We start from the raw sequence: 24517 nt of genomic DNA, 5'->3' as shown, positions 1-24517 counted from the left end.
AAGTGATTTGCTTTGGCAATTGTTTTGCTGCATTATTTTAGTGCCTTGTTGCAAACAGGATGCATGTTTTGGAATGATTTTATTCTGTACAGGCTTCCTTCTTTCACTCAGTCAATTAGTTGAGTGTTGTGGAGTAACTAAAATGTTGTTGAGCCATCCTCAGTTGGTTTCTTCTATCACAGCTGTTAAACTCTAGCTGTTTTAATTGGCCTAATGGGGAAATCCCTGAGCGGTTTTCTTCCTCTCCGGCAACTGAGTTAGGAAGAATGTCTCTATCTTTATAGTGACTGAGTGTATTGATACACCATCAAAAGTGTATTAACTTCACCATGCTCAAAAGGATATTCAATGTCAAAATGTATTTTTTTTATCCATATGTGCCCTACTTTGCGAGGCATTGGACAACCTCCCTGGTCTTTGTGGTTGAATCTGTGTTTGAAAATCACTGCTCGACAATAGAGATAATTGTATGTGTTGTATACAGAGATGAGATAGTCATTCAAAAAAATCTGTTAAACACTATTATCAAATTTTATTTTTCACATGTGCCAAATACAAAATGTGTAGACCTTACAGTGAAATGCCTACCTTCAAGCCCTTAACCAACAATGCAGTTTTAAGAAAAATACGTGTTAATTAAGGCAAGTGTCCCACTAGCGGGACAACTTCTGTTGAAACTGGAGGGCAAGCAATTCAAATAAATAATCATAAAAAAGTATGGATATTAAACATTTAGGTACATACAAGTGTCTTATATCGTTTCAAAGCTTAAATTCTTCTTAATCTAACTGCACTGTCCGATTTACAATAGGCTTTAACTTCTTGACGCTACCCATCCCGTTAGCGGGATCATTTTCGTCAGCAACCGCTGAATAGCATAGCGCCAGAGTCAAATAATATTACCAAAAAATATTCATATTCATGAAATCACAAGTGCAATATTGCAAAACGCAGCTTAGCCTTTTGTTAATTTCAAAATCTGAGACGACAGGTAGATTATGCTTTACAGTGAAAGCAATCCAAGCGTTTGTGTAAGTTTATCGATAGCATAACATTACATTATGTACACTAAGCATTAAGTAGCTACAGTGCCTTGCGAAAGTATTCGGCCCCCTTGAACTTTGCGACCTTTTGCCACATTTCAGGCTTCAAACATAAAGATATAAAACTGTATTTTTTTGTGAAGAATCAACAACAAGTGGGACACAATCATGAAGTGGAACGACATTTATTGGATATTTCAAACTTTTTTAACAAATCAAAAACTGAAAAATTGGGCGTGCAAAATTATTGGGCGTGCAAAATAACAAAGGGGTTGAATAATTATTAAGACATTTCAGCTTTTAATTTTTTATTAATTTGAAATAAACCAAAACATGAATGCAGTTATGTGGTATTGTGTGTAGGCCTGTGATAAAGATCTCAGTTTAATCAATTTTAAATACAACAAAATGTGGGAAAAGTCAAGAGCTTTGAATAGGCACTGCAGGACAGGGGTTCTCAAACCGGGGATCCCTTTTGTCAAAGCATATTCATCAGGGACCCCCTTATAACTTGAGTGAGAAACATAGCATACACAGAGTTTTACTATGTTTTTGCAGTGCAAGTCTCAGGCCCTGGGAAGGAACATTTTAAAGGCCAACGTCTTGGCATCGGAGAGAACATTTTGAGGTTTTGAAGCAAATTTCCTGGAAGTCTACTCATGGGGCAGAGAGAACTATGTTTAAAGCTATAGTCCTTAATTGAAACAATAACAAAGTATATATACAGTACCAGTCAAAAGTTTGGACACACCTACTCATTTCAGGGTTTTTCTTTATTTTTACTATTTTCTACATTGTAGAATAATAGTGAAGATATCAAAACTATGAAAAAGCACATATGGAATCATGTAGTAAATAAAAAAAGTTGAGTTTGAGATTCTTCAAAGTTGCATTGATGACAGCTTTGCACACTTGTGGCATTCTCTCAACCAGCTTCATGAGGTAGTTACCTGGAATGCATTTAAATTAATAGATGTGCCTTTTTAAAAGTTAATTTGTGGAATTTCTTTACTTCTTAATGCATTTGAGCCAATCAGTTGTTGTGACAAGATAGGGGTGGTGTACAGACGATAGCCCTATTTGGTAAAAGACCAACTCCATATTATGGCAAGAACAGCTCAAATAAGGCTGGAGAAATGACAGTCCATCATTACTTTAAGACATGAAAGTCAGTCAATCTGGAAAATGTCAAGAACTTTGAAAGTTTCTTCAAGTGCAGTCACAAAAACCATCAAGCGCTATGATGAAACTGGCTCTCATGAGGACCGCCACAGGAAATGAAGACTCATTAGAGTTAACTCTATCTCATATTGCTGCCCAAATAAATGCTGTCACAAGGAACAGACACATCAATATCAACTGTGTGAATCAGGCCTTCATGGTCGAATTTCTGCAAAGAAACCACTACTGAAGGACACCAATAATAAAAAGAGACTTGCTTGGGCCAAGAAACACAAGCAATGGACATTAGACCGGTGGAAATCTGTTCTTTGGTCTGATGAGTCCACATTTGAGATTTTTGGTTCCAACCACTGTGTCTTTGTGAGATGCAGAGTAGGTGAATGGATGATCTCTGCATTTGTGGTTCCACCGTGAAGCATGGAGGAGGTGGTGTAATGGTGCTTTGCTCTTGACACGGTCTGTGATTTATTTAGAATTCAAGGCATGCTTGACCAGCATGGCTACGTCAGCATTTTGCAGTGATACACCATCCCATCTGGTTTGAGCCATCCCACCTCCAATCTGTGTAAGGGTTATTTGACCAAGAAGGAGAGTGATGGAATGCTGCATTAGATGACCTGGCCTCCACAATCACCTGACCTCAACCAAATTGAGATGGTTTGAGATGAGTTGGACCCCAGAGTGAAGGAAAAACAGCCGACAAGTGATCAGCATATGTGGGAACTCCTTCAAGACTGTTGGGAAAGCATTCCAGGTGAAGCTGGTTGAGAGAATGCCAAGAGTGTGCAAAGCTGTCATCAAGGCAAATGGGGGGTATTTCGAAGAATCCAAAATATATATAATATATTTTGATATGTTTAACACTTTTTGGTTACTACATAATTCTACATGTTATTTCATGGTTTTGATGTCTACACTACTATTCTGCAAAGTATAAAATAGTAAAATAATAAAGAAAAATCCTTGAATGAGTAGGTGTGACCAAACTTTTGACTGGTACTGTATATATATGTTTTTTATCTGGTCTGCAGATCCCACTTTGAGAACCCCCTGTTATATAAAGCAGAGAGATCTGCCACACATACAACAAGGTAGCTGTAATTATAGCCGCAAATGACTGAGTTAGACAAATATTGCTGAATTGACTTAGCAGTTGACGACAAATAATACCCACAAAAAAGTGATACATTGTGCAAAAATCTGTGTCCAGGAAGTCATGTGGGTTTACTGCTGTATAAATAAATAAAATATTTACCTTGGTTGTCTCTAAGGGTGAAGTTGGGGTTATTAGCTGCCTCTAAGGCCAGGCTGTAGTAGAAGTGATGACCTCCCAGAGGATCATCTGCGTCTACTGCCGTCACTGTCTGAATCAGCTGAGGTCACCAGACAATCAGACAACAGCCAGCGGAGGGGCGAGAGAGGCAGTCAGGTCAATAACCCTGAGACAGGATGTGAGTAAAACTGACATAGCACAGAAATTCAAATTATGCACGTATTAGTTAATATTTATGCTTATGCACATTTTGCTGCAGTATGTCATCATTTTGAGTAATTCTTCATATGATAATATTACAGGTCTGCAAATAATGGTTACTGGTCTGCCTCTGTCCAGGTTCTACCTGTGTATTTACGTGTGTGTGTGTGCATGTATGAAAGTGTGTGTGTGCCTCTGTACCTGTCCGGCATTGGCACTCTCACAGACAAAGGCTTCAAAGTACTGTGTCAGCAACGGAGGGTTATCATTCACGTCCAGAATCTTCACGGCTACAGACACACTCCCGATCATCCTGGGGTTATCTGGAATATAACATGCACACACAATACTGTATAAGACAAGCATGCACTCACACTCGCAGGCATGCACACACACAATTTACTGTATAAGACACACTGCGTTTTTTGCTCAAATACTTCCTGTAAGTTGAACTCAAAGCAATGAAGAGTCATTATTACTTAAAATGTGTATGTGGTTCTGACTCAACTAAATGAGAAGTCACATCAACTAAAAGATTTAAAGTTAAGATGACAAAAAAATATTTCCCCAGCATGTGCTGGCTTTTTGTTTGTTTTTAAGTAACTGTACACAGATATATTAAGTGCAACGGGGATTCATTACTCACTCCCCCCTGAATCAGTGTTAATTTCATCAACAAAAAATAGTGACTAAAATATTTGTCAAACACCTGTTTTCAGTGGGAATTGATGAGCCTATAACTGACTACAGTAAATAGACCCAGAAAAAAAATTATAATAATTTCAGTTGACTAAAATGAGATCAGATGAAATTATCTCTGTGACTAAAAATGGACTACTCAAGTGGACTGGACAAGAGTTTTCAGAGATTGAGAGGTGTTCAGTGATAAGCACAATTAATATTAGCAAGTTCTGTTCAGCAGTGGGAAGGAAGCGCCACACCCAGTACACACAGCCTACATCAGCTGGTGAGCTGCTAGGGAGCGATGAGTGTGGGCAGAAAGGCGATTCTCTCCCCGTAGCTAACCAATCACCACCAGCATTTTAGTTGCCTGGTTGAGAAACACAAACTGCTTTACGAATTTAAAAGCAACAGCAGCATTGAGTTTCATAGTAAAAAACAGTCTAGCTTTGTTTCTCTCCCTTCAGTATAGAAAACTTGCCTGAATTTGTAGTCTCGCTAAACCCTCCCACTTTCCCCACTGCATTTCATAGCCAGGTTCTGGAGCCAATTTAGCCAAGCCTACATCTTTTTCTCAGCGAAAACGTCTTGATTGTTTCCCTTACCGTTCTAAAGATATGACCCATAATGCCGGTGCTACATTTTTTTTCTTCTTTCTATCATGTGTTGGCGGGGAAAATTTACATTAATTAATTTAGCATATCACCAACTGTTCTAAAACTAGGCTACTTGTGGACCGGACCATAACTCATTTGGTTAGGTTAAATTTAAAAAAATTTAAAACCTTGTTCAATCATGTTACCTCATTAGCTGGCTATAGCTAACAACCTGGGATGTGTTCAGCAAGACACATAGTTTTGGAACGTGTTCAGCAGGACACAATGCTTTGGAACATTCAGATAGAAATATGTGGAACAAACATGTCTCTCTGACATGTTGAGTAAGGAATAACGTTGGCTCTATTCGTGGAATTTCTATCTGCAATGTGACTCGACTACATCACTGGGCAAAACAGTCTTCAGCTCCCGTTCAGTCATCATCTCCCGTTCAACTTTTGGACATCAACATGGCTGAAGTATCTGCGTCTGGAGTGTTGATAACAAAGGAAATGGCTCGACTGAGTGACGGAGGTGCAACCCATACTACTTTGCGGCACCATCTGGTGATTATGACTCTCTATCTCGCGCTCATGTAATGTGTAATATCTACTTTATGAAGCTGAATTAAGAATTGTTAAATACACTATGTGACCTAAAGTATGTGGATGGACACCTGCTGGTTGAACTTCTCATTAAAAAATCATGGGTATTAATATAGAGTTGGTACCCCCTTTGCTGCTATAACAGCCTCCACTTCTGAGAAGGCTTTCCACTAGATGTTGGAACATTGCTGTGGGGACTTCCATTCAGCCACAAGCATTAGTGAGGTCGGGCACTGATGTCGGACGATCAGGCACGGCTTGCAGTCAGCTTTCCAATTAATTCCAAAGGTGTTCGATGGGGTTGAGAACAGGGCTCTGTGCAGGCCAGTCAAGTTCTTCCACACCAATCTCGACAAACCATTTCTGTGGGGACCTTGCTTTGTGAACCCGGGGCATTGTCATGCTGAAACAGGAAACACCTTCCCCAAGCTGTTGCCACAAAGCTGGAAGCACAGAATCATCTAGAATGTCATTGTATGCTGTACCATTAAGATTTCCCTTCAATGGAATTACTTAAGGCTAGGGTTCTTTTTTCAAAATTTCTGCCTGACTGACGTGCAAAATTAAACTGCCTGTTACTCAGGCCCAGAAGCCAGGATAAATGTTAAAATAATATGAGACTAACACAAATGATATGGTAGGGGAAAATCCAAAGAAAAACCAACCAGAATTTTTTTTTGTTGAGATCCCATGCTCTTACAATAGAAAGCTATGGGTCCTATGCAATTCCAGCTCCCAGATTGCAATTCCTATGTCAACTGTCTTTGTTCAAGGTTTCAGGCTTGTTTCTTCCAAAACGAGGAAGAATTATGAGTTTTGGTACTGGGAGTCACAGCTGGAAATCAGTCTGTGGGCTCGTGATGAAGAGGACTTGCTAATTTTACTTTTCTATTGAACGTACTTCTTTCCGTATGAAATATTATAGTTTAATTACATTTTAGGGTACCTGAGGATTAGATAGAAATGTAGTTTTACTTGGTTTAACGAAGTTTAGCGGTAGCTTTTTGGATTCCTTTGTCTGCATGTTGAACTCAAGTCGAATGCGCCAACTAACCAGACATTTTGGATATAAAGAATGATTTTATCTAACAAAACGACTCTGCATGTTGTAGCTGGGACCCTTTGGGTTGCAAATCAGAGGAAGATTTTCAAAAAGAAGTAAGTAATTAATCGCTATTTGTGATTTTATGAAGCCTTTGCTGGTTGAAAAATGTTGTGGGGTGCCATCCTCAAACAATCGTATGGCATGCTTTCGCTGTAAAGCCTATTGTAAATGAGACAATGCAGTTAGATTAACAAGAATGTAAGCTTTTAACCGATATAAGACACTTGTATGTACCTAGATGTTTAATATCCATAATTTTTCAGATTGTTTATTTGAATTGGCATACTATGACGGTGCCGTGTTGTAAGTCACTGAACTCCTCATTAAGGTAATTCTACTGCCAATGTTTGTCTATGGAACTTATAGGGCTATGTGCTCAATTTTACACACCTGTCATCAACGGGTGTGGATGAAATACCCGAATCCACTAATTTGAAGGGGTGTCCACATATATATATATATATATATCCAGGCTGTATCACATTCGGCCGTGATTAGGAGTCCCATAGGGCGGCGCACAATTGGCCCAGCATCGTCCGGGTTTATCTGGGGTAGGCTGTCATTGTAATTAAGAATTTGTTCTTAACTGACTTGCCTAGTTAAATAAAAGGTTAAATAAAATATATACACACACACACACACACACATATATATATATATCACACACACACACTGCTCAAAAAAATAAAGGGAACACTTAAACAACACAATGTAACTCCAAGTCAATCACACTTCTGTGAAATCAAACTGTGTCCACTTAGGAAGCAACACTGATTGACAAATTTCACATGCTGTTGTGAAAATGGAATAGACAACAGGTGGAATTTATAGGCAATTAGCAAGACACCCCCAATAAAGGAGTGGTTCTGCAGGTGGTAACCACAGACCACCTCTCAGTTCCTATGCTTCCTGGCTGATGTTTTGGTCATTTTTGAATGCTGGCGGTGCTTTCACTCTAGTGGTAGCATGAGACGGAGTCTACAACCCACACAAGTGGCTCAGGTAGTGCAGCTCATCCAGGATGGAACATCAATGCGAGCTGTGGCAAGAAGGTTTGCTGTGTCTGGCAGCGTAGTGTCCAGAGCATGGAGGCGCTACCAGGAGACAGGCCAGTACATCAAGAGATGTGGAAGAGGCCGTAGGAAGGCAACAACCCAGCAGCAGGACCGCTACTTCCGCCTTTGTGCAAGGAGGAGCAGGAGGAGCACTGCCAGAGCCCTGCAAAATGACCTCCAGCAGGCCACAAATGTGCATGTGTCTGCTCAAACGGTCAGAAACAGACTCAACGAAGGTGGTATGAGGGCCCGACGTCCACAGGTGGGGGTTGTGCTTAAAGCCCAACACCGTGCAGGACGTTTGGCATTTGCCAGAGAACACCAAGATTGGCAAATTCGCCACTGGCGCCCTGTGCTCTTCACAGAGGAAAGCAGGTTCAGACTGGAGTCTGGAAATGCCGTGGAGAACGTTCTGCTGCCTGCAACATCCTCCAGCATGACCGGTTTGGCGGTGGGTCAGTCATGGTGTGGGGTGGCATTTCTTTGGGGGGGCCCACAGCCCTCCATGTGCTCGCCAGAGGGAGCCTGACTGCCATTAGGTACCGAGTTGAGATCCTCAGACCCCTTGTGAGACCATATGCTGGTGTGGTTGGCCCTGAGTTCCTCCTAATGCAAGACAATGCTAGACTTCATGTGGCTGGAGTGTGTCAGCAGTTCTTGCAAGAGTAAGGCATTGATGCTATGGACTGGCCCGCTCCTTCCCCAGACCTGAATCCAATTGAGCACATCTGGGACATCATGTCTCGCTCCAGCGCCACGTTGCACCACAGACTGTCCAGGAGGCCACACACACTCCGCCACCTCATCAGGAGCATGCCCAGGCATTGTAGGGAGTTAATACAGGCACGTGGAGGCCACACACACTACTGAGCCTCATTTTGACTTGTTTTAAGGACATTACATCAAAGTTGGGTCAGCCTGTAGTGTGGTTTTCCACTTTAATTTTGAGTGTCACTCCAAATCCAGACCTCCATGGGTTTGATTTCCATTGATAAGTTGTGTGATTTTGTTGTCAGCACATTCAACTATGTAAAGAAAAAAGTATTTAATAAGAATATTTCATTCATTCAGATCTAGGATGTGTTATTTTAGTGTTCCCTTTATTTTTTTGAGCAGTATATATATATATATATATATATATAATTAGAATTCTTATATTGTTACGGTTTTCTTCCGTCGAATGAGAGTTGGACCAAAATGCAGCGTGGTAAGTTAGATACATGTTTAATAACGAAGAAAAAACGAACAATACAAAAACAACAAACAGAATGTGAAAACCTATACAGCCTATCTGGTGACAACTAAAACAAAGACCGGAACAATCACCCACGAAACACTCAAAAAATATGGCTGCCTAAATATGGTTCCCAATCAGAGACAACGATAAGCACCTGCCTCTGATTGAGAACTGCCTCAGGCAACCATAGACTTTGCTAGAACACCCCACTAAGCCACAATCCCAAAACCTACGAAAAACCCCCATACATAAACACAACACAAAATAAACCCATGTCACACCCTGGCCTGACCAATTAAATAAGAAAACACAAAATACTAAGACCAGGGCGTGACATATATATGTTTGTCATATTTCTGCTGTTGGGAAGAGAATAGGATTTTATGATATGTTGGTAGGACAAGTCTATATATATTAGTGCAAATGGCAGGGATTTATGTTTACTCTAGGTTAATGAGGCAATACAAATGTCAAAGGTCATTTAGGTGACTAAAATGGCACTTTTTTTCTTCATTTTGACAATAGACTAAAACATTATTCTAATGACATATGATTTCATGATATTTTAGTCAAAAAGACTAAGACTAGACTAAATAAGAAATAAAAAAAGACTTGCAAAATGAACACTGCAGCGAATCTTGCTGAGCAGTCAACTCTGCCTTCTTTCCTCTTTCTTTATCATGCCTCCACTTACAGTACACTGGGCCTGGGGCACATTAGGTTGCTCAGAATAAGATTACAATTCAGTTATTCTCCATTATACCAATGGCCATTTGCATGCCTTAATCAGCTTTGTAATTGGCAATGGAAATGCAATTAGCAGGCAGTAACTACTTTCTCCGGTTTCATCAAACGATCAATCACTCAATAGCTTGACTTTGGCACTGGCTGGCTAAGGGTAAATGGTTCTGTGCTGCCTCTCAGTGTGTTTGTGTGTGTGTGTGTGTAGACCCCAATAAAAATGATCCCTCTCTCCATCTCACACTGTGGCCTTACTAGTTACAATGCAGCCCTCCCAGCACGCTTGCTGTAGACTCAGAAGGCACTCGTTCCCATTCCTCTTCTCTCTAATTTTGTCTCATTTTCTTTCTCCCTCACCCATTGTTCTCTATCATAGAGATGTATAGAGAACTATGGTGCCCAAAAGCCAGTTTTAGCATGGGCAGCGCTATTGAGGACTTCCACCACTTTTAAGTAGTCAACTGGGTGGGACTTTCTATGGGTTAAGGAAAAATCACATAATTCCATCCAGGTCATGAGGAGGGATCAGCCAATGAATTATCCTTGTGAGCAAACATTCCAGAACTGCAGATGGCAGTAACCTTGACTTTATACTTGTTCAAATAACACACTCCAGGTGGCAGCATGCACAACTTCAGTTTGTTTACCAAATCAAAAATCAAATCAAATCAAATCCAATTTTATTTGTCACATACACATGGTTAGCAGATGTTAATGCGAGTGTAGCGGAATGCTTGTGCTTCTAGTTCCGACAATGCAGTAATAACGAACAAGTAATCTAACTAACAATTCCAAAAAACTACTGTCTTATACACAGTGTAAGGGGATAAAGAATATGTACATAAGGATATATGAATGAGTGATGGTACAGAGCAGCATAGGCAAGATACAGTAGATGATATCGAGTACAGTATATACATATGAGATGAGTATGTAAACCAAGTGGCATAGTTAAAGTGGCTAGTGATACATGTATTACATAAGGATGCAGTCGATGATATAGAGTACAGTATATACGTATGCATATGAGATGAATAATGTAGGGTAAGTAACATTATATAAGGTAGCATTGTTTAAAGTGGCTAGTGATATATTTACATCATTTCCCATCAATTCCCATTATTAAAGTGGCTGGAGTTGAGTCAGTGTCATTGACAGTGTGTTGGCAGCAGCCACTCAATGTTAGTGGTGGCTGTTTAACAGTCTGATGGCCTTGAGATAGAAGCTGTTTTTCAGTCTCTCGGTCCCAGCTTTGATGCACCTGTACTGACCTCGCCTTCTGGATGACAGCGGGGTGAACAGGCAGTGGCTCGGGTGGTTGATGTCCTTGATGATCTTTATGGCCTTCCTGTAGCATCGGGTGGTGTAGGTGTCCTGGAGGGCAGGTAGTTTGCCCCCGGTGATGCGTTGTGCAGACCTCACTACCCTCTGGAGAGCCTTACGGTTGAGGGCGGAGCAGTTGCCGTACCAGGCGGTGATACAGCCCGCCAAGATGCTCTCGATTGTGCATCTGTAGAAGTTTGTGAGTGCTTTTGGTGACAAGCCGAATTTCTTCAGCCTCCTGAGGTTGAAGAGGCACTGCTGCGCGTTCTTCACGATGCTGTCTGTGTGAGTGGACCAATTCAGTTTGTCTGTGATGTGTATGAGGAGGAACTTAAAACTTGCTACCCTCTCCACTATTGTTCCATCGATGTGGATGGGGGGGTGTTCCCTCTGCTGTTTCCTGAAGTCCACAATCATCTCCTTAGTTTTGTTGACGTTAAGTGTGAGGTTATTTTCCTGACACCACACTCCGAGGGCCCTCACCTCCTCCCTGTAGGCCGTCTCGTCGTTGTTGGTAATCAAGCCTACCACTGTTGTGTCGTCCGCAAACTTGATGATTGAGTTGGAGGCGTGCGTGGCCACGCAGTCGTGGGTGAACAGGGAGTACAGGAGAGGGCTCAGAACGCACCCTTGTGGGGCCCCAGTGTTGAGGATCAGCGGGGAGGAGATGTTGTTGCCTACCCTCACCACCTGGGGGCAGCCCGTCAGGAAGTCCAGTACCCAGTTGCACAGGGCGGGGTCGAGACCCAGGGTCTCGAGCTTGATGACGAGCTTGGAGGGTACTATGGTGTTGAATGCCAAGCTGTAGTCGATGAACAGCATTCTCACATAGGTATTCCTCTTGTCCAGATGGGTTAGGGCAGTGTGCAGTGTGGTTGAGATTGCATCGTCTGTGGACCTATTTGGGCGGTAAGCAAATTGGAGTGGGTCTAGGGTGTCAGGTAGGGTGGAGGTGATATGGTCCTTGACTAGTCTCTCAAAGCACTTCATGATGACGGATGTGAGTTCTACGGGGCGGTAGTCGTTTAGCTCAGTTACATTAGCTTTCTTGGGAACAGGAACAATGGTGGCCCTCTTGAAGCATGTGGGAACAGCAGACTGGTATAGGGATTGATTGAATATGTCCGTAAACACACCGGCCAGCTGGTCTGCGCATGCTCTGAGGGCGCGGCTGGGGATGCCGTCTGGGCCTGCAGCCTTGCGAGGGTTAACACGTTTAAATGTCTTACTCACCTCGGCTGCAGTGAAGGAGAGACCGCATGTTTTCGTTGCAGGCCGTGTCAGTGGCACTGTTTTGTCCTCAAAGCGGGCAAAAAAGTTATTTAGTCTGCCTGTGAGCAAGACATCCTGGTCCGTGACCGGGCTGGATTTCTTCCTGTAGTCCGTGATTGACTGTAGACCCTGCCACATGCCTCTTGTGTCTGAGCCGTTGAATTGAGATTCTACTTTGTCTCTGTACTGGCGCTTAGCTTGTTTAATAGCCAACTGATAGAAGTAGTAGAAAAAGAAAATTGACTAGTTCAAAATGGAGATGTCCTCAATGGCGCTGCCTGTGCACTCACAGACGCCATAATGGGAAAGATACAACATTGAGGTGTAGTTTATTCAATTAAGTAATTCATTAAAAGTAATTCCCCTTGTTAGTGTGTGTTCCAAATAAATACAAACAAAACAAGAGGACTGAAGGTGACTCTCCTGGGTTCTGAACACCAGCTGTGTAGAGGTCTTATTTTAAATGGTCACACAACGTAATATGGTAATGTCATTCAAAACAAACCAGAGGTGTGTATGTACTGTATGTGTATGTGGATTCCTCCCAAATGGCACCATGTTCACTATGCAGTGCACTTTTTTTTGACTTACTCATCTCCATGGCCAGGACGGTGATGTTATGCCAGGAGAACTCCTCTCTGTCCAAAGGAAGCACTGTCATCAATGCCCCGGAAGTGATGTCAATGTAGAAGTATTTCCCCAGGTCAGTGTTCCTCTCTATGGAATACCTGGTGACCGAGGGAAACAAGGGTAACCAATGTTGAGTAACACTCATCTGGTATTTATGTACATATCTTTATCTATTTCTGAGCTTAGTGTGTGTGTGTGTGTGTGTGTGTGTGTGAGCATACACGAGTGCGGATTAATACACAAATGTGTTAGAGTGATGAGGTGTTGTGGCAAAGGTTGGAGGTATGACAAACTCCCTCAAACCGTCCCAGTTGTGATAAGGTCTAATCAGAGATATCTCTGCCAAATTATGCTAGAGACACACAGGCCTGCAGCACAGAGCTGGGGTGGGTGTGTGCCTGCGCTGGGATTGGCTGTGCTGCACAGTCTGACTCATCTCCTGCCACAACATCTCTTTCCAAAAGCGCTCCTCAGAGAACTCCATGCAACAATGAGTAGACAGACAGAAAGAGAAGAAGACGAAGCCAGCTGAATGGAGAGGGGAGCACTACTTCAGGACACAGTTTAAGCCCATATTCATAGTTTCTCAAAGAAGAAGTGCTCATCTAGGATCAGTTTAGCCTTTTATATAAAAATGAATAACGTTACAAGGACATGGGGGGTCTGATCCTACTCTGACACCAGAGGAGGCTGGTGGAAGATGCTATAGGAGGATGGGCTCATTGTAATGGCTGTTATGCCATTCTATTAATTCCATTAAAGGCCATAAAAATGTCTGTCCTCCTATAGCTCCTCTCACCAGCCACCTCTGTCTGAGTCACTTTATGGGTCTAAAGTCTATCCAGGTTTCCTACATTGGAAAGACCACGTATGTTTTCTGTGCATAGAGACCTCTTCTCTCTCTCCCTCTCTAAAGATCTGTTGTTCTGCCCCTGAGTAAGGCACTTAACCCTTTGTTCCCTGGGTACCGAAGACGTGGATGTCAATTAAGGCAGCCCCCCGCACCTCTTTGATTCAGAGGTTGGTTAGATGAGAACTAGTAGAGGCACATTGTGGGTGTCAATTACACACTTTTAAAGTGTTGAATTTACCCTTTTCAAAGTGTTACCCTTTTAACACCGATCATTTCCAGCACCAGTGGCATTAAAATGTTACACTAACTCACTGTTACGGCATTCACCAATACCTTTGAAGCACATTTTCCAGTGTTAAATCAACAGTGAAAGTGTTACATTTAAAACAGGTCCAGTTTCTGTACAGGTCCACAATTTTCAGTGTTAAATTAACACACTGTTTAGTGTAAAGCCTTATTTGCATATTTCCAAGAGTGCCTTGCTTGTCATGTTAATTGTTTACAACCCATGACTGTACTTGTCAGTGACAAAGACATGGTTGTTGCATTCATCTATGTTCAGTCCCATGCCTTTCACCAAGTGAGCTCCTAAGTGAATATGTTATCATTACCATTTTAATCTTCAACAATACAACACAATAGAACACATAAGGCCTTATTTTGAGGGCCTAGGTTTACCATAAATGTGGCCTGAATCTCATGGTTTACAGGCAAAATACAGACTGCAAGTCACACAATTATGTGTAATTCCTATTGGAATCCAGCCAGAGTGGGGCTATCCAAAATGTTGAATTTTTATTCACCCACAACCTGCATTCAAAATGACTGCCAGGTTGGGAAGATTAAGGTATGAGTCTACCTTAAGCATATAAATTGGCACAACTATTTCAGTAAGGGGTGCAATAAGTCCATATAACAGATTGAATTAGCTTACAAAAATGTATGTTATTTACATAAGCATAATATTAATTAATCAATCGACATGCAACAACATAGATATTAAAACGACCAATTCTGAAAATCCAACTGCAATAGATTATGCTGGGAAATATGATAACGATGGGTGTCGTTTTGGTTTACTGGTTATAAGGGTTGCTATTTTGGTTTACTGGTTATAATTTTTATTTTATACCAATGGCTGTTAAATGAACTCTGTGAGTGTTAAATGAACTCTGTGAGTGTTAAATTAACACTCACAGAGTTCATTTAACAACTTCATCAACACTAGAAATGTCACTGATTTCATTGCAACACTGCTCACTGCATCCAACTTTCATGACAAAGGCATTTCAAAGAGCTGTCAGTCAAGGCGAGCACTTGAATATAGGCTCCCCGACCAGTCAGCCTGTCTTTTCAAACTTCCTGGTATTCGGCCATGAGAGGAAGAAGTACTTTGAAGTGATAGTTTGACTTTCAAATCCGTTGTATTGGTGTATGGCTGGTGCCTTTTATAGAGACCGCCAAGAATGACGATAGCTGATATGATAGATAAAAAAATAAATGATAGCTGTGTTTGACAAACTCAACGGTACAAAACTCAAGATATTGCTCTATTTTAAGCAATTGTTCTTATGTCGTGTTGACTTTGAACTTTTTTTTATAAAAAAGGATGTGTAATTCCCACCATTTCAATGGGGGTCAAAAATGTGAGCTTGGTAATGTAGTAACACACACTGTACTGTCCACATCATGGACAGTTGTGTACTATACATGAATTAGATATGGCAAAATAATTAAATATCTTAATTTAGGATTTTTTAAATTATTTTTTATTTCACCTTTATTTAACCAGGTAGGCTAGTTGAGAACAAGTTCTCATTTACAACTGCGACCTGGCCAAGATAAAGCATAGCAGTGTGAGCAGACAACAAAGAGTTACACATGGAATAAACAATTAACAAGTCAATAACACAGTAGAAAACAAAGGGGGAGTCTATATACAATGTGTGCAAAAGGCATGAGGAGGTAGACGAATAGTTACAATTTTGCAGATTAACACTGGAGTGATAAATGATCAGATGGTCATGTACAGGTAGAGATATTGGTGTGCAAAAGAGCATAAAAGTAAATAAATAAAAACAGTATGGGGATGAGGTAGGTGAAAATGGGTGGGCTATTTACCAATAGACTATGTACAGCTGCAGCGATCGGTTAGCTGCTCAGATAGCTGATGTTTGAAGTTGGTGAGGGAGATAAAAGTCTCCAATTTCAGCGATTTTTGCAATTCGTTCCAGTCACAGGCAGCAGAGTACTGGAAGGAAAGGCGGCCAAATGAGGTGTTGGCTTTAGGGATGATCAGTGAGATACACCTGCTGGAGCGCGTGCTACGGATGGGTGTTGCCATCGTGACCAGTGAACTGAGATAAGGCGGAGCTTTACCTAGCATGGACTTGTAGATGACCTGGAGCCAGTGGGTCTGGCGACGAATATGTAGCGAGGGCCAGCCGACTAGAGCATACAAGTCGCAGTGGTGGGTGGTATAAGGTGCTTTAGTGACAAAACGGATGGCACTGTGATATACTGCATCCAGTTTGCTGAGTAGAGTGTTGGAAGCCATTTTGTAGATGACATCGCCGAAGTCGAGGATTGGTAGGATAGTCAGTTTTACTAGGGTAAGCTTGGCGGCGTGAGTGAAGGAGGCTTTGTTGCGGAATAGAAAGCCGACTCTTGATTTGATTTTTGATTGGAGATGTTTGATATGAGTCTGGAAGGAGAGTTTGCAGTCTAGCCAGACACCTAGGTACTTATAGATGTCCACATATTCAAGGTCGGAACCATCCAGGGTGGTGATGCTAGTCGGGCATGCGGGTGCAGGCAGCGATCGGTTGAAAAGCATGCATTTGGTTTTACTAGCGTTTAAGAGCAGTTGGAGGCCACGGAAGGAGTGTTGTATGGCATTGAAGCTTGTTTGGAGGTTAGATAGCACAGTGTCCAATGACGGGCCGAAAGTATATAGAATGGTGTCGTCTGCGTAGAGGTGGATCAGGGAATCGCCCGCAGCAAGAGCAACATCATTGATATACACAGAGAAAAGAGTCGGCCCGAGAATTGAACCCTGTGGCAACCCCATAGAGACTGCCAGAGGACCGGACAGCATGCCCTCCGATTTGACACACTGAACTCTGTCTGCAAAGTAATTGGTGAACCAGGCAAGGCAGTCATCCGAAAAACCGAGGCTACTGAGTCTGCCGATGAGAATATGGTGATTGACAGAGTCGAAAGCCTTGGCAAGGTCGATGAAGACGGCTGCACAGTACTGTCTTTTATCGATGGCGGTTATGATATCGTTTAGTACCTTGAGTGTGGCTGAGGTGCACCCGTGACCGGCTCGGAAGCCAGATTGCACAGCGGAGAAGGTACGGTGGGATTCGAGATGGTCAGTGACCTGTTTGTTGACTTGGCTTTCGAAGACCTTAGATAGGCAGGGCAGGATGGATATAGGTCTGTAACAGTTTGGGTCCAGGATGTCTCCCCCTTTGAAGAGGGGGATGACTGCGGCAGCTTTCAATCCTTGGGGATCTCAGACGATATGAAAGAGAGGTTGAACAGGCTGGTAATAGGGGTTGCGACAATGGTGGCGGATAGTTTCAGAAATAGGGGTCCAGATTGTCAAGCCCAGCTGATTTGTACGGGTCCAGGTTTTGCAGCTCTTTCAGAACATCTGCTATCTGGATTTGGGTAAAGGAGAACTTGGAGAGGCTTGGGCGAGGAGCTGCCGGGGGGGGAGGAGCTGTTGGCCGAGGTTGGAGTAGCCAGGCGGAAGGCATGACCAGCCGTTGAGAAATGCTTATTGAAGTTTTCGATAATCATGGATTTATCGGTGGTGACCGTGTTACCTAGCCTCAGTGCAGTGGGCAGCTGGGAGGAGGTGCTCTTGTTCTCCATGGACTTCACAGTGTCCCAGAACTTTTTGGAGTTGGAGCTACAGGATGCTACAAACTTCTGCCTGAAGAAGCTGGCCTTAGCTTTCCTGACTGACTGCGTGTATTGGTTCCGGACTTCCCTGAACAGTTGCATATCACGGGGACTATTCGATGCTATTGCACTCCGCCACAGGATGTTTTTGTGCTGGTCGAGGGCAGTCAGGTCTGGGGTGAACCAAGGACTGTATCTGTTCTTAGTTCTGCATTTTTTGAACGATGACAGTAAATAAAGCAAACACAGATTTGTTCAATTTAAATAGTAATATATTTAACCATTTAGAGATTTAAAATACTGCTCCGAAGCACAATTTAACCAGATGCTCTAGAGTAGAGCGTCCATAGGGTCTGTGCAGCAGGCTGAACGTTTAATCAATTAGAGGTATGGTCTGGAGAGTGAGGATGCTGTGTCTCAAATGGCACCCTATTTGGGCCCATATGGCTCTGGTCAAAATGAATGCAGTATACAGGGAATAGGGTAACATTAGGGGTGCACAGCTTCCCTCCAACCCAACCTCTGCTCTGAGAGTGAGCTAAACACATTGAAAATAATGGGAAAGTTCCCTAAAACCACACAATGGCAGTAAGCTTTGACTGATTAGGGTCCTCGACAGGTCATCATCATTACCACCATCCTCATCCAATTAACTGAAATCCCATAGCCTACTGTCTCTATCACTCTCAGTCACATCAGCTCAATAGCTTTTGAACACAGCCTTGTAGACTCCAATATCATACTGCCCCCATCTGGTCACGCGATTGCATTACATGGACAGTGTTGGTTAATCAGAACATATTGGGTGTTATTTTGTTGTGGTTTTAACCCCATCCTCACCTGATGGAGGTGTTCGCAGCATCGGGGTCTCTAGCGGAGACCGTCATAAACATCGTGCTGATCTCTGTGTCCTCAGGGACCGCTATGTAGTAGGCAGCCGAGCTAAACTCTGGGGGCTCGTCCACATCCTCTACGCTGACGTGAACGATGGTGACATGGCTGAACGGGCCCTTATCCGGAAAACGGTGGTCAACGTGTGTGTTGGCTCCTTCTATCTTCAGCGTGTAGCTCGCCTTGGTCTCAAAGTTCAGAGGCTAGATGAGAGAGAGAGAGAGAGACATGCTAACAGCGTTAGTAGATATGGTGTATCATAGGTAGGTATCAATCATATACATACTCAAGTAAAGATTTAAGATGTAGACGTAAGTCTATCTCGAGTCTGAATCAGGCCCCAAGACACCTTCACTAAACAAGCAGAGGTTTACAGGTATGTTGAGAAAGAATCCATTAAGAGAAAATCAGCTGTTTATCAATCAAATAATGATTCTAAACTTGTTCTCTGGACTAAATGGAGGTCAATGTGACTCATAACTGCTGTGTCGACTCCTGCCAGTGGCCCTGGAAGCTTGTCATGACCTTTCATTGATGTCTACCCTCTGTACCTTTTTGATGGTGATGATGCCAAACAGGTTGGTTGGGTCTGTGTTGATGTCGAAGGTGTCCCTCCCGTCTCCGTCGATTATGCTGTACCTCATCTCTGCATTGATGCCAATGTCACGGTCCTTCGCCCGGATACGACCCACAACAGATGACACCGGAGCCGACTCTGGAACACTCATCTGGTACAGCTCTGAGAAGGTGAAGAAGGGAGGAAAGGTGAAACAGAGAGAGAGAAAGAGAGAACGAACGACAGGTTAATCCAGGTTCAAATCATTTCAACGGATATTTGGTCAGCTCTTATATTTGGTCTTCTATCCTCCCCATATTTAGAAATGAATTCACATTCCAAATAAATGTAGTAATTAGAAAAACAGATGTTTTATTTTGAGGTGGTGTCCAATTCAACCACAGAGCTGTGTGGCCTTAAATTTCCATAACAAAACATGGGTTGTTTAATTTATACTCATGTTTGCTAGTTGATGTTCTAATGTTTTTAGCCCTGAAACCTAGGAGAATATCAATAACAACTGTGCATTTGAGGGAATTGTTTGGTGAATATCTATTGTTGTGTGTCAGTTTGGGTACTATGTCAGCAAAAGTTAGACAGTGACAAATCAAGTTTTAGTCAATAAAGCAGTTTTAGAACGTGTTTGGCCATTCTTCCTCTAGAGGGCACCAAACCTCTTAAATTACACCAAGACATTAAGAGGACCTGAACCTAGAGCATGTAGACTATGGAGCACAAATTGGTTCAGACAGAGCCGGTTCGTAAATTGGGGTGTCTTGTCATATGGGTCAACAAGAATTTTATTTAAACAATTTAATCTCTTTTCAAAAACGGGTGAAAGTGGTTCCCAATTTGAGGTGCTCCTTACTGTCCGAACTGAAGCCGTCACACATTATGGTTGTCAGACAAGTGCCCCCATAGCATCTCACAATGTATTATAGTCTCACTTAAGTGATGGCACTAATTAGAGAGAAGAGAGGGAAGGGGACGAGAGAGAAATAAGGGGTGGCGGTGGGGTTCCAAGGAGGAGACGAGACCACCAGTCAGGCAGACAGCTAGGGGATGTCTTGCTGCCGAGGATAGCCAGATAAGAGATTGAGAGAGGGATAGACAGATGACCTGATGAGGATGTTAATGAGGAGAGCAGGAATGGGACCAATCAAAGAGACAGCATGGGTCCGGAATCAGACTGGTTGCCGGGTAACGAGAGAGAAACTTACTTGACACATTGGAAAGAATTAACAAACAAACAGAGCAAACTAGAATTCTATTTTGCCATAAACCGAGAGTATACAGTGGCAGAATACCTGACCACTGTGACTGACCCAAACTTAAGAAAAGCTTTGACAATGCACAGAGTCAGTGAGCATAGCCTTGCTATTGAGAAAGGCTGCCGTAGGCAGACCTGGCTCTCAAGAGAAGACAGGCTATGTGCACACTGCCCACAAAATGAAGTGGACTTCTAACCTCCTGCCAAATGTCTGACCATATTAGAGACACATATTTCCCTCAGAATACACAGACTCACAAAGAATAAAAAAAAGAATAAACAATTTCGATAATCTCACATATCTATTGGGTGAAATACCACAGTGTGCCATCACAGCAGCAAGATTTGTGACCTTTTACCACAAGAAAAGGGCAACCAGTGAAGAACATTGTAAATACAATTCATGTCTATGTTTCTTTATCTTCCCTTTTGTACTTTAACTATTTGCACACAATGACATTTGAAATGTCTTAATTCTTTTGAAACTTTCGTGAGTGTAATGTTTACTGATAATTTGTATTGTTAATTTCACTTTTGTTTATTATCTACTTCACTTTCTTTGTCAATGTTAACATGTTTCCCATGCCAATAAAGCCCTTAATAAATTGAGGGAGAGGGAGAAAGAGAGGAGAGGGTTGGGTGGAGAGAAGGAGATCAGCGAGAGGCTGGGGGACTGGATGGATGGATGATGATGACATAAAAAGTAATGACAGAGAGGGGAAGGGTTAATGTGCTGGTGACTGACTGGTGGCCAAAGAAAATTAGGATGCGGGAGGGGAGAGAGAGCAGAATCTGAAGGAGATGGACAAGCGAGGAGATACACTGTGGATGGCCAAAGAAAATTAGGATGAGAGTTCAGCAGGGAGGGAGGAGAGGAGAGAGAAGATAGAATCTGAAGGGAGATGGACAAGCGAGGAGATACACTGTGGATGAAGTGGAGGAGAGGGCTGGAGAGAAAGAGCAAGAGAAGAGGAAAGGAGAGGAAGATAAGAGGACATAAGAGGAAGATGAGAGTTCAGGAGAGAAAGAGCAAGAGGAGAGGAAAGGAGAGGAAGATAAGAGGACATAAGGTGGAAGATGAGAGTTCAGGAGAGAAAGAGCAAGAGGAGAGTACGAAAAATCAATTAAAATGTATGCACATGAGCATCTGCTAAATGACTAAAATGTAAGAGGGAAGGAGGAGAGGGTTAACAAGGATGAAGACAAGGAAGTCAACAGTCTTGAGCATAAATTGAAGGGAATTAAAATAAACAAATACAGCACATGAGGAGAGGAGTCTCTGGATCTTACTCTGATCAAACATGGGTGGGTTATCATTGACGTCACTGAGGGTGATGTTAACCACTGTGGTTCCGGCCAGACCCCCTAGCTGGCCTCCCATGTCCTTGGCCTGGATGATGACAGAGTAGTTCTCCCTGACCTCACGGTCCATGCCCGCCAGAGACACACGCACCACACCTGGGGGACAGAGAGAAACATGGGAGGGGGGACAAGAGGAAAGAGAGTGGGGGGGACAAGAGGAACGAGAGGTCACAATTAGAAACAGTGTGATTGGGAGGGTCAGCAGTGCAGTCGGCAGGCAGATTAGGGATGTGTCTTGGACAGTAACTCAAATGGCCCCCTTTTGCCAATGTACTTTTTTTGGACCAGAGCCCTAAGTGCACTATGAAGGAAATAGAGTGCCATTTGGGATGCACAGATGTCTTCATTGATTTGCCAGTTGTTACCATTGGCAGCCACAAGAGGGCATTCTTAACCAAGTTGATACATTTAAAAATCTGTTGTTTTACGCTCAGCCTGTATGTGTGTACTTCTGGGAGGACCAAGCGTAAGTGCCTCAGCTCTTTGCCAAAACATGACAATCTACTAATATAACTAAAACACAAATGTTGTAATTGCTATTGTTAATGTAGGTCCAATTATTTTTTTTTCAAACTTCCCCTGTGCTCACATACCAGTCTTAGGCTCTACAGAGAAGTATGGCTGTCCCTGTAGGATGCTGTAGACCACCCTGGCACTGTTACCATACGTAGGGTCATCTGCATCTGTGGCTGTCATCCGAATCACCTCAGTGCCTAGGAAAGGAAGGAGGGAGGAGAAGAAGAGACTGACATGGTGAGCAATGTTATTTCCACACATTTGGAATGACTCAATCCATTTGTATGGTCCATCTACATAAAACTTCAATGTTGGCGAATGGTATAGGCTATAAAGGCAACTGTGTCTGTACCTGCACTCACTGGTGGATTTATAAATATTGTATCCCACTAGTGCAGTGTGTAAGCAGAGACATCATTTTGATGGCATGATGATGATATTGCAGAGCCATCAATACCTTTCCTATTATGCTCACAAACTGAAACATCCTTATCTCCTTACCATCATACACTACATAAATACACTGCTGTGATTAACCACAACAACTTTTATGGAGAGAATTTTAAACAGTTTGTTAACTGAAAGAATGGATGAATGGAAAGTTCAGAAGCAGCAGCACAATGTCTAGCTACGCTACACACTCTCCAGTTTGGTCTGAAATGGCCCTGGTCAAAAGTTGTGCACTATGTAGGGATTCGGGTGCCATTTTGGATGCACCCTATGGCTACGTCCCAATTGTCCACAGTTCTTCCAAAGTGTGCACTTACACACTTCCTGTCATGGATTTTTTTTTAAATGGGTGTAATCATTGGCTTGAGGGAGTTTTCTACTATTTTCAAATCGATGCGAGACAGAGTGCAAGTGCACACTTTCGGAGAAGAATGGGGAATCGGGGCTTTGTCTCTGACCACCACAATCTCCCTTGACTCACCGATGGTTGACATCTCAGGTATGGTGGCCTGGTAGGGCCCTTCCAGGAACTTAGGTTCATTATCATTGATGTCCTGGATTTTGACGATAAACTCAGACTCAGGCTCCAGGGGTCGGTCTGTTTGTCTGTTCCAGGCCTGGGCTCGCAGAAGGTACTGGGCCTGCACCTCACGGTCCAGCCTCTTGATAGCATGGATGTCGCCTGTACTGTCGTCAATGGTGAAGGTGGTGCCCGCACCATCGCCTGACAGGATGTACTTGATGGAGCCGTCCCCTAGGTCCATGTCTGAGTGGAGCTGTGGGGGTCACAGGTCAGAGGTTAGGAGTCAAGACAGCTTAGATAGCCAGATATCCTATAATATAATAATAATACGAAAATAGTAATACTGTATATGCCATTAAGCAGACGCTTTTATCCAAAGCAACGTACAGTCATGTGTGCACACATTTTACACATGGTTGGCCCTAGCAAGAATCAAATCCACAATTCTGGCATTGAATGCACCATGCTCATGTTCTATATGTAATTGTATGTTATTGGTGGCACACTTTTTCTCCATCCCTAGCAAACACAGCTAATTAATCAAATTGCATTCTGAACTGAAGAACATGATTAGGTGATTATTGGAGTCAGGTGTGTTAGCTGGGGCTGGGGTAAAACTGTGACACCAATCAGGCCCCCAAGGACTGGAATTGCCCACCCCTGTGTTAGAATATACTTTATAGTAATTTAGGTGTTTGGGCTTGATTTAGCATGGCGTTTACATTTATTGGGACTATTTGATTAGTGGCGTTATAGTAGCATGCTAACTAAATCGAGCACAGCTCAAGTACAGTACTTGAAAGTATTCCCGGATACTGAATTCTACCCAGGTCTGGTCTGGTTCATTAGAGGTCAAGGACCACTGTGTACATGGTCATTATAATGCTGTTTCTCTGGGCTCTCCCCTGAGACGAATGGTATAGTGTACGTCCCAAATGCACCAAGCATCAACAGGCTCACCAGGCTGCTATTTGACCCACAATAGTCTTCTGATTACACAATTTGCGTCCCAAATGCATAGGGTGCCTATGGGCCCGTTTCAAAAGTAGTGCACTATATAGGGAATAGGGTTCTATCTGAGATAGAACAATATTATTAGGTACAGCTTTAATCACGGTTGGTTGGTCATCAGAAGAAGAAGAGTAATCATGTCCAGCTCTCCTGATCAGTGGTGCTAGTGGTTCTTATGGGAGCTACAGACATATCCCAAATGGACCCATAGGGCTTTGGTCAAAAG

General features: G+C 42.7%; 1 protein-coding gene across 1 annotated transcript in view; it reads right to left on the bottom strand.

Moving 5' to 3' along the window:
• The window catches only part of LOC112216523 (cadherin-20-like), a 42865-nt gene that overhangs the window by 5729 nt on the left and 12619 nt on the right, over nucleotides 1-24517 (bottom strand). Inside the window, exons 3-10 of the mRNA XM_042299142.1 lie at nucleotides 23239-23533; nucleotides 22385-22504; nucleotides 21720-21887; nucleotides 19155-19342; nucleotides 18553-18806; nucleotides 12906-13042; nucleotides 3901-4022; nucleotides 3481-3598 (exon numbers count right to left, since the gene is read on the bottom strand). Of these exons, the coding sequence (XP_042155076.1) occupies nucleotides 3481-3598; nucleotides 3901-4022; nucleotides 12906-13042; nucleotides 18553-18806; nucleotides 19155-19342; nucleotides 21720-21887; nucleotides 22385-22504; nucleotides 23239-23533 (1402 nt within the window). The remainder of the gene's footprint in view (nucleotides 1-3480; nucleotides 3599-3900; nucleotides 4023-12905; nucleotides 13043-18552; nucleotides 18807-19154; nucleotides 19343-21719; nucleotides 21888-22384; nucleotides 22505-23238; nucleotides 23534-24517) is intronic.

This window comes from Oncorhynchus tshawytscha, linkage group LG16, assembly GCF_018296145.1.
Source record: "Oncorhynchus tshawytscha isolate Ot180627B linkage group LG16, Otsh_v2.0, whole genome shotgun sequence".
Classification (NCBI taxonomy): Eukaryota; Metazoa; Chordata; class Actinopteri; order Salmoniformes; family Salmonidae; genus Oncorhynchus; species Oncorhynchus tshawytscha.
This window is presented reverse-complemented; position numbering and strand designations above follow the sequence as displayed.